Raw genomic sequence first — 10,855 nt, 5'->3', positions numbered from 1 at the left:
GGCTCGGGCTGGAGAAGGGTCGCGGGACCGGGGGAGCGCGGCCTGGAGGACAACGAGGACGGGGTGCCCGGAGGCAACGGGACCGGCCCCGGCATCTACAGCTACCGGGCGTGGACTTCAGGCGCTGGACCCACGCGCAGCCCTAGTCTCTGTCTCGTGCTGGGCGGCGCCCTCGGCGCCCTGGGGTTGCTCTGGCCCTAGGCCTGGCTGGGCTCGGGGACTACATCTGGCCCCCGGCGCGCGCCGTCCCCAGGATCCCCCGGACTGGGCTCCCCCTCCCTCCCTTGCCCACGGTCTTGGGGCCCAGCTGGGGCAGGAGCTGCAGGCTGTCCCTGTGGACCCGCCCCCTCCAGTGTCCTGCCCACGCCGCCTCAGCCTCCCACGTCCCACCTCGAGGGGACCATGGATCCTGCCCCAACCCGCTCCAGGATGTTAGGGTCCCCCCAGTCAGAAAGGCAGCGGCCTGAGGCTCCTGTACCAACCGCCCAGCCACGCTCCAGAGCCGCCCAAAGGGAAGTGCCAAGGCCAGGAACCCAAGCCACCCCGGCTCCCCTCACCTGCCCAGGGGCTGTGGTGACACATGGGCAGGGAGACGACCTCAGGCTGGTTCTGCCACGGAGGCCCTGAGGAATGTGGCCCTCCCCAAAAGAAGCAATGAAATGGACCAAAGGACTTAAGGATTTGGGGGGAAGTGAGGGGAAAACGATAGGTGCTAACCACCTGCCCAGAAGAGACGAGTGGATCTCACAGCCCAGGAACATTCCCAAGCATGAAAACTGTCCCTCCGAGGAACGTCCATCCTGGCTCTCTGCAGCTGGTGGGAAAACTCACCCTGCCCTGGAAGGGCTGCCTAGGCCTTGTGCCCCACACCCTCAGGCTGAGATCCGTCAGAGACCCACTTTGCTCCAACAACTTGAAACATGTTACTTTACCCTCCTTAGGACCCATTTCGGGGGAAAAAACCCAACACGTTCCAGAGCTTTCCAAATCTTCTGAACTTTAGGTTCACATTCAGGCATCACACAGTTCTGCCTGTACTCAGGGCACGGCAACTGCCAATCCCGCTGAAGAGCCCTCCCTGGACACAGCTCAGGCTGCACAGCACGCGGATTTCCCTGCAGGCAGCCCCTTCCTCGGAAGCAGCTGTTCCAGGCCTCGGAACAGGGCCTGGGTATCAAGGCGTGGTAGATCGGCAGTTGACGGCCTGCTCAGTGGATCAGGAGCTAACTCAGACCACGGAGCAAGCAGGGGCCAGTGGTGGGCCCCGGCGCCCAGCAGGACACCCGTGCAAGAGGTTGAGCCCCCAACATCTCCAAGGGCTCTGACCACCCAAGGACAGGAGACACAAGGAGTGGCACCGGACAGTCACGACAAGGACTTGCCTCCAGCACTGGACACAGCTGTGTTAAGACCAGCCCTCTGCTCCCCAGTCCTGCCAGCCTGGGGCATCCTCCACGGGCTCAGCACTGAGGGGTCTTGGGTCTGCCACGTTCTCTAGCTCTCCAGTCACCCGACTCATCTGAGGTAGGATCTCCCTGGCTCCCCGTGGCCTTAGGATCTCACCCTCTCCATGCCCTGGTGAGAGCCTCGCCCGCTACCAGGCTACATCCCTCCTGGGCCTGAGCCTCTGGACTCAGTGGACACCAAAGTTGAGACCAGCACCCCCCATGGGCCCTGCCAGCCTCTGCCTTCCCCAGCTGGCCTGGGTGCTGGCCAGGGTGACGATCTGGAAGCTGCTGGCAGGACTCAACCAAGCACTGCTCTCTAGCTCCGGGGCACTAAGCCACAGGAGGCAGCACCCTGCGGCCTCCCATCCACACTGCCAGCAATGCCCCGGGACAGTGAGCCCAGACGCTCCCCCACCCCTTCCAGACCAAGCTCAGTGCCACCAAGACCAGCAGGCCAAGGCCAGGCCCTGCCCCAGATCCTCATAAGCAGAGGAGCCTTTCTGCCATTTCCCCAGGAGGCAGGCAGTGGTCCGAGTCTCCTCAAAGTAGGGAGACCCACCAGAGCCCCCTCGACTTTGCAGATGCCCACCTGGAAAATGGGCTGAGCTGCACCAGACCCTCACACACCACAGCACTGCAAGATGATGGAATGTTCCAGATGTGATGGACATATCATGATCTGCGTATTCAGCACATCAGCATCTGACACAGCCAATCTGAACACTTCCGGCCCAGGCGGTCAGGCTTATGGCCGGATGCACGTGGCACGCGGGGACTAACCTCAGGCTGATGAGGTGTGGGGTACGGGGCAGCAGAGGCAGCTAGCCAGCAAGGAGGGGCCGCTGAGCACCAGGGCCGTGGTGGAGGCTGCTGTGGGAAGGCCAGGCCACCACTGGAAAGAGGCCAGAGCTTCTGCACAGGATGTCCCTGGCCCCAGGCCCCGCAGCACTTCAGTCCATATCCCCAGCCCCACTCACCTTCCTTCCTCTTCCCTCTTCTAGGACACAGGCTGTGGACCTTCAGGTGCACTGATAATGGGGCTGGAGGGGCCCCCACACCTCTCAGCCCCACTAATGCAGAAACCCACGACCCGTGAGCTAGAAGGTGCTCAGAGGCCGAGGGGTCTCTACTGCCCATGCCGGGCGGCCTTCCAGTCTCTGCACAGCAAAGCCATGTGCAGGGCGTCCCCCTCAACTCTGCCCTGGAACATGCCCCAGGGCACTGAGGGGTAAAGCCAGTGCTTGGGCTCTGCTGCTGGGAGTCTCGTTTGTGTCTACGTGCGCCTGTAAGTGTGAAATAAACCTCTCTGGTGGCAGCGAGCCTCTTACTTGCTGTAGGACTGCAGGACACTGGACCGAAAGCCTCCAACACAAGCCCTAGTTGCCAACCTGCTCATTTCTTAGGTTCCACTGGTGAGAGCAGCTTTAATACACAGGCCCAAGGCACTATGGTACACCTCACAGGCCAGTAAGAAACAGGCCCTTTAATTGGAGATTTTAAAGGTTACAGGTTATAGTTTTAACTCCTTCTGAGACAGCATCCATTTCTCAAGAGGCCTGAGCAGGAAGCTCCGGGAGAACCAAGCATGCGGAGCTGCTCAGGGACGTCACCTGGGAAGCCTAGTGTCCACTCCCACCTGCTTGGCCCCTGGAACTGGGGCCCCTAGAGCTAGCCAGGCCATGGGGGCACCAGAAAGCACAGCACCCTAATGGCCAGTGTGGAGCTCCTGGACCAGGTGAGCTGTCTTGAGCCTCAACCAACCAGGTCAGGAGGTCTGGGAGGCCACACGCCTCTGGCCCTCCCCACCCGGACAAGTTCAGGGCACAGTCTCGGCCGTGGGGTGGCCACGCAGGATGTCGAGGTCCAGCATCACAGGGCCCAGCAGCCCGCGGCGGAAGGTATGGAGGAAGTCACGGGCTGCCGCAGGATAGTCAGGCTGAATAACGTTCACGTCACCTGGGGGATGGGAGGGATCAGTGAGGAAGGAGCCTTCACAGCAGCACGGGCCCAGCCCTTACCCACCTGAGGGACCAGCCCTAAGAGACTCTAGGGTGGCATCAGGGAAGCCCAGGGAACAGGATCACACTCAGAAAGAAACCAGCTGGAGCTGTGCTGCCTGGAGCCTCCAAGGCCAGGCACATGAGGCCTGTAGGTGTCCACCTAGCACTGCCCATCAAGCGGCAGGGCTGATGGACCCTCGGAAGCCTGGACTACGAGCCCTTCCTCTCCAGAACTTTCTGTAGCTCCCCTGCCCTGAAACCCAGTCCCAGAAGACCCGCCCGCATGCTCCTTGAGATGTTCCTCTCCTCCCTGCCTCCTCTGGGGATAGCCGGGGTCCCCCTGGGTGATGGGGTGAGGCTCCAGTGCCCGCGTCAGCAACCTCACTCACCTGTGCCCGTGAGCACCTTCACCTTCTGTGTCTTCCCCAGCTTCACAGCCACACTCTTCAGCACACGCTCTATGTTGTCACAGGCACTGCCCAGGCCGTAGTGCTGCACGTACCTGCACACAGGCTGCAGGTCAGCACCAGGGGACCCAGCACTGACACCAGCAGACAGCCAGGTGCACAGCCAGCCAGGCCGGGCCCTTCCTCCTGAATGCCACAAAGGCCATGGCCGGGCACCTCCTGTGGGTGACAGTGACTGCAGTGCTGTGGATGACGAAGATGACACTGGAGGTGACTGGTGCGGGGCCCCGGGGGAGAGCCACTGTCTAAGAACCATCCCTGAGCTTTGTCCTGTGTGGCCATGGCCAGCAGCATGGAGGGTGGCTCCCACCACTGGAGCTCTTGCTGCAACGGGAGGAATACCAGCTGTTCACATGCACAGGCTTCATCCACCCTATCCGGGGGCAGGGACAGGCAGGCCTCTGTGCAGGCCCAGGTCCTGGAAACTAAAAGAGTAGCACAGCAGACCATCTGCAAACACACTGTTTGCTGCTGAGGACGGCACTCGGTGACTTCCGGGCAGCCAGTCCGCCTGCACCCTCTCCACCCGGCTGGGTGTTTGAGCGGTGTTCCCTAGCACACGGACCAGCATGGGCTGACGAGGCACCCACCGCTGCTGAGCGTCACCCAGTGGTTCTCACGGGCACTCCTCACAGTGCAGACTCTGGGCAGAGAGGCCTGGAGGGGAAGGCCAGCACAGAGCAGCAACTCACAGGGACAAACACCGCCCGAAGCCTCAGGAGCCCAACTAACCCAGACCCAACACTTTCCCAACCTTCCTGACAGCCAGGGGTGAGGGAACCTGTCTCGTGGCTCCCACGAGGACAGGCTCCACCTTGAGGAGGCTGGTGCCCTCAGACCTGGTCACAGCATGACCCAGTAACACAGGACTCACCACAAGGCCCAGCAAAGCAAGACATGAGCTCAGAGCCCGTGGGAGCATCAGCACCCTGAGTAACACGGGTTCTAAATCTCACTTCTGGGAAGCAGCAAGCGTGAGCTCTCAATCAGCAGCCTCAAGGGCCCCCTGGTGCTCTAAAAAAGCTGTCCCAGGAGAGAGGAGCAAGCCTGGAGAAGACACCCCTGACCACTCCCGAGACCTGCCAATGGTTAAGAACTCCTGAAAGGACAGGACTGTTTCCAAATAACCGAACTATCCCAGAACAAAGCTCAAGAATTTTTACAGGAATGCAGATATCCATCACCTAACAAGGTGAAACTCAAAACACATGGCATCCAGCCAGGCGCGGTGGTTCACGCCTGTAATCCCAGCACTTGGGAGGCCAAGGTGGACGGATAACTTCAGGTCAGGAGTTTGAGACCAGCCTGTTCACCAACATGGTGAAACCCTGTCTCTACCAAAAATACAAAAATTAGCCAGGTGTGGTGCCACACGCATATAATCCCAGCTACTTGGGAGGCTAAGGCGGGAGAATCACTTGAACCCAGGAGGCAGAGGCTGCAGTGGGCTGAGATCGTACCACTGCACTGCAGTCTGGGCGACAGAGTGAGATGCCATCTCAAAAAAAGAAAAAAAAAAATACATATATATATATATATATAATCCAAAAATTGCCAGGCCTACAAAGGAAAAAAACAGACCCCCTAATGAGAAGAAAAATCAGTCAACTCAAACTGACCCAATGTTAGAATCAGCAGACATGACATTAAATCTAAGCTGAAACACGGAAGATATTTTTTAAAACAAACCAAACTGAACTTGCAGAAGTGAAAACGATGAAAACCAGCAGATCAGACATTGCAGAAGAAAAGATGAGTGAACCCGAAGACACAGCAACAGAAACCGCGAAACAGGCACAAAGCTTTCCTGAGCCGCGGTGGGACAAAGCCAAGCAGCCTGGCACCTGCGTGCCTGAGGTCCTGAGGAGAAGAGAGGGACAGAACAAAAGTCTGCAGATACAAAGGTTCAAAATGATCCAAATTTCATGAAAACTACAAAGCCCCAGATCCAAAAATCTCAACGAACTACAAGCAGAAGGTAGAAAAGCATACCAAGGTCCATCGTAATCGAGTTGCTCAAAAGCACTGAGAGAAAATCCTGGAAGCAGCAGAGGAACAAACAAACACGACAGCAGACAGCTCATCAGACACCACGCAAGTGATGAAGGGAGACCAACCCCTGTCAAGCACTAAAAAACCCCGTCAATCTGGAATTCTATACGTAGAGAAAATACCTTTCAAAACAAAGGTGAAATAAAGACACCTTCAGACGACTGAAAGCTGAAAGAATTCACCACCAGCAAACCTGCCTTACGATACGTATTAAAGGAAACCCTCCAGACAGAAGTAAAATCACACCAGAAGGAAACCGGGACCTACACAAAGAAATGAGAAGGTGTGGATGCTAAACTGATGGGAAAATATATAAAACTTTTTTTCTGGGATTTTATATTTCTTTAAAAGATAATTGTATGAAGGAAAAAAAGTATATCTGGAAGTTATAAAATATGTAAAGGTAAAATGTATCATCATGGTGATGGCACAAGGATCAGGATAAGAAAAATAGAAAATCACTTAAAGACACACTATACACCCTGAAGCAACGCCTCCCAGAAGTCGCAGACAATAAGCTAACAAATAAGGTACAGCAGAATCATTTAAAAACACCCAGCCCTAAAAAGGCAAGAGAGAGGACAAGAGAAAACAAAAATTGAGACAAATAGGCTGGGCATGGTGGCTCACACCTGAAATCCCAGCACTTTGGAAGGCGGGTGCATCACCTGAGGTCAGGAGTTCAAGACCAGCCTGGCCAACATGGTGAAACCCCATCTCTACTAAAAATACAAAAACAATTAGCTGGGCGTGGTGGTACGTGCCTGTAATCCCAGCTACTCAGGAGACTGAGGCAGGAGAATCACTTGAACCCGAGGGGTAGAGGTTGCAGTGAGCTGAGATCGCACCATTGCACTGCAGCCTGGGTGACCAGCAAAACTCTGTCTCAAAAAAAAAAAAAAAAAAAAAAAAAATTGAGACAAATGGAAAACAAATAGCAAGATAATAAATTTAAACCCATAAATAATCACATTAAGTGATTAAATGTAAATAGCCTAAATACCTAAAAGGCAGAGACTGTCAGACTGGATAAGCAGCAAAATCCAACAATACAAAGAGGCAGACTATAAGAAACATGTTTTAAATATGAAGACACAAATATGCTAAAAATAAAAGGACAGAAAAAGATACACCATGTTACTGTTAATCAAAATAAGCTGGAATGGACAAGACGCAGAGGTGCACACCTGTAATCCCTGCACTCTGGAGGCCGAGGTGGGCGGATCACGTGAGGCCAGGAGTTCGAGACCAGCCTGGCCAACATGGCAACACCCCCTCTCTACTACAAATACAAAAATTAGCCAGGCGTGATGGTGCACGCCTGTCATCCCAGCTACGAGGGAGGCTGAGGCATGAACACCACTTGAACCCAGGAGGCGGAGGTTGCAGTGAGCCCAGATCGCACCTCTGCACTCCAGCCTGAGCAACACAGTGAGACTCCGTCTCAAAAAAACAAAAGAAAACAAACTGGAATTGCTATATTAATATCAGACAAGATAGATTTCAGAGCAGAGAATATTCTGAAGGATAAAAAAAAATCATTTGATAATGATAAAGGCATCAAATCATCAAGAGGACGTAACAATCTCCTGAGCATTTCTGTACCTAACAGCAGAGCTTCAAAATACACGAAGCCAAAACTGATTGAACAGCAAGAAGAAATAGAGAAATCCAGTTATAGTGGGAAATTTCAATACCCCCCTCACAATAATTGGTAGTACAAACATAAAGTCAGCAAAGTAGAAATAAAAAAATAAATATCGAACAGAAATAATGACATAAACACAAAGACAACAGAAAGTCAATGAAACCAAAAGCTGATTCTTTGGAAAAATCAATAAAATCAATAAGCCTCTAGCCAGACGGTTCTCTTCCGCTTGAAAAAGGGCATCTAAGAAACACCCATACCTAATATTGTGCTTAATGGTAAGAGACTAAAAGCTTCCTACCTTAGATCAGGAACAAAAAAAAAAAAAGATGTACCACATCTCAAGTACTAAAAACACCTGCCAATTGTACTGAAGACTGTAGCCAGTGCAATAAAGCAAGAAAACAAAACATGGCATCTGCACTGGAAAAGAAAAAGTAAGATGATCTTTATGTGCAAATGACGTAATTGTCTAGGTAAAAAATCTAATTGGAATCTACAAAGAGCTACTAGAATGAATAAATGAGTTTAGCAGGGTTACAAGATACGAGATCAATACACAAAATTCAATTCTACTTCTACATACTAGCAATGAAAAATCAAAAGTGAATATAAAAACAATACCATTTACAATAGCATCAAAAATATTAAAAGAGTTAATAGAGGGAATGACATCACCAAATAGAAAAGTAGAAGCAATGTGGCTTCACTCACCCTCTCAAAACCAAAACCAAACATCCAGCACCAAGAATATTACCAGCAATATTCCAGAACTCAAATCTGAGGATGAGACCAGAGAAGTGAAAAAACTCCAGGAAGACAGTAAGCTGCAAAGAACCTCTAAGCAAACATCCAAGAAAAAACAAAACAAGCCAGACAGGAAAGCCTAGATAACAAATCCTTGAATGCAAAACCACAGACATATCTGCACAAGAAACAACAGCTAACGGAAAACCGTGACCTTCTCAGACAAAGCAAAGAGCCAATGACCAACCTTAATGAGATGGCAACATGTAAGCACTCAAATCAAAAATTTAAGATAACAGTTAAAAAAAAAAACTCAGCAAACTCTGACACAGAAAAACAATTCACAAATTTGTCAGACAAATTTAACAGAGATTGAAATAAAAAAAAAAATCAAACAGAAATCCTGCAACTAAAAAATACATTTGTTGATCTGAAAACCGCATTAGAGGCTCTCAACAGCAGAATGAATCAAGCAGAGGAAAGAACCAGTGAGCCTGAGGACTGGCTATTTGAAAATATACAGAAGAGGGAACACAAAAAAGAAAAAAAGAATTAAAAGGAATGAAGAACACATGCAAAATACAGAAAACTGCCTCAGAAGAGCAAACCTAAGAATTACTGGGATTCAAGAAGGAACTGAGCAAGAGGAAGGGGCAGAAAGTTTATTCAAAGAAATAATTACAGAAAAATTTTCAAACCTTCAGAAAGACGTAAATGTCCAGGTACAGGGAAGTCAGAGATCACCAAACAGATTTAATCTAAATAAAACTACCCTACAGAATATAATAATCAAATTCTCAAAAGTCAAGGATGAAGAAAGAATCCTACAAGTAGTAAGAGAAAAGCAACAACTATATTTATAAAGGAGCTCCAATGTATCTGGCAACAGACTTCACTAGGAAACCCATATAGGCCAGGAGGGAGTGGGATGATATATTCAAAGTGCTACAGGAAAAAAAAAATGCAACTGTCAACTCAGGACACACCTTCAAACATGAAAAAGTAAAGCTGAGGGAATTCATCAGATCCAACTTACAAGAAATGCTTAAAAAAAAGTTCTTCAATCTGAAAGAAAAAGACACTAATGTACAAAAAGAAAACATGTGAAGCATAAAACCCACTGGGAAAAGTAAATACACAGACTCAGAATAATACTGTGAATGTGGTGTGCATTCATTCACATCTCCAGTATGAAGACTAAAAGAAAAATGTATCAAAAATCATAACTGCAGCAACCTGTAAAGAGACAGCCAATATAAAAACAAATAAATGGAAATAACAAATGAAAATTTAGGGGAAAGATGGAGTTAAAGTACAGAATTTTTTAGTTTTTTGTTTCTGTACTTTCCTCTGTGATCAAAGATAAGGCGTCATGTGTTTAACTTTTTTTAAGAGGGGTCTCACTGTGTCACCCAGGCTAGAGTGTGATGGCATGATCACAGCTCACGGCAGCCTCAAACTCCTGGGCTCAAGCAATCCTCCTATCTCAGCCTGAGTACCTAGGGTACAGTCACAGAGATAATTTGTTATAAATATAAAACGCTTTTTGTAAGCCTGATGGTACACTACACGTAATATATACACTAAAAATACAAAGCAACAAATTAAAACATACCAACAGAGAAAATCTCTTAACCACATGCAAAGGAAGACAATAATGAAGAGAGGAGTTAAAATCAGAAAACAAGCAACAAAATGGCAATATTAAGTCTTTATCCATAATAATATTGAAAGCGAATGTACTAAATTCTCCAACTAAAGGACATAAGAGTGGGCCAGGCACAGTGGCTGTTTGTAATCCCAGCACTTTGGGAGGCCAAGGTGGAAGGATCACTTGAGGCCAAGAGTTGAAGACCAGCCCCCATGGGCAACATAGCAAGACCTCACCTCTACAAATAAATAAATACATAAAATAGCCAGGTGTGGTGGCACATGCCTGTAGTCCTAACTACCAGGAGGCTGGGGTGGGAAGACTGCTTGAGCCCAGGAGTTCAAAACTACAGTGAGCTATGACCACACCACTGCACACCAGCCTGGGCAACAGAGTGAGACCCTGTCTCAAAAACAAGCAAAAAACACAGAGTGGCTAAACGGATAAAAGACAAGATCAAACTTATGCTACCTATAAGAAACCAACTTTACCTACAAAGACACACACAGACTGAAAGTCACAAAGGGTGGAAAAAAATACTCCATGTAAACGGAAACCAAACAGAAAAGAGCAGCAATAGCTGTACTTACAGATGACAAAACAGACTAAAAGTCAAAGACTGTAAAAACAGCAGGAGCAGCTACAGTTACACAAAATAGACTTCCCGGTCAGACTGTAAAAAGACACAGAGAAAGTCACTACATGATGATAAAGGGGTCAATTCAGCAAGAAGATACAACAATTATAAATATCTACGCAGCGACACCAGAGCACCCAGATGTATGAATATCTACGCAGCGACACCAGAGCACCCAGATGTATGAATATCTACGCAGCGACAC

General features: G+C 49.7%; 1 protein-coding gene across 1 annotated transcript in view; it reads right to left on the bottom strand.

Moving 5' to 3' along the window:
• Positions 1 to 2,825: 2,825 nt before the first annotated feature.
• Positions 2,826 to 10,855, bottom strand: part of MTG1 (mitochondrial ribosome-associated GTPase 1) — a 22,345-nt gene continuing 14,315 nt past the window's right edge. Inside the window, exons 10-11 of the mRNA XM_011941982.1 lie at positions 3,838 to 3,950; positions 2,826 to 3,404 (exon numbers count right to left, since the gene is read on the bottom strand). Of these exons, the coding sequence (XP_011797372.1) occupies positions 3,265 to 3,404; positions 3,838 to 3,950 (253 nt within the window). The 3' untranslated portion in view covers positions 2,826 to 3,264. The remainder of the gene's footprint in view (positions 3,405 to 3,837; positions 3,951 to 10,855) is intronic.

The sequence above is a fragment of the Colobus angolensis genome, unplaced genomic scaffold (assembly GCF_000951035.1).
Source record: "Colobus angolensis palliatus isolate OR3802 unplaced genomic scaffold, Cang.pa_1.0 Scaffold204, whole genome shotgun sequence".
Taxonomy (NCBI): Eukaryota; Metazoa; Chordata; class Mammalia; order Primates; family Cercopithecidae; genus Colobus; species Colobus angolensis.
This window is presented reverse-complemented; position numbering and strand designations above follow the sequence as displayed.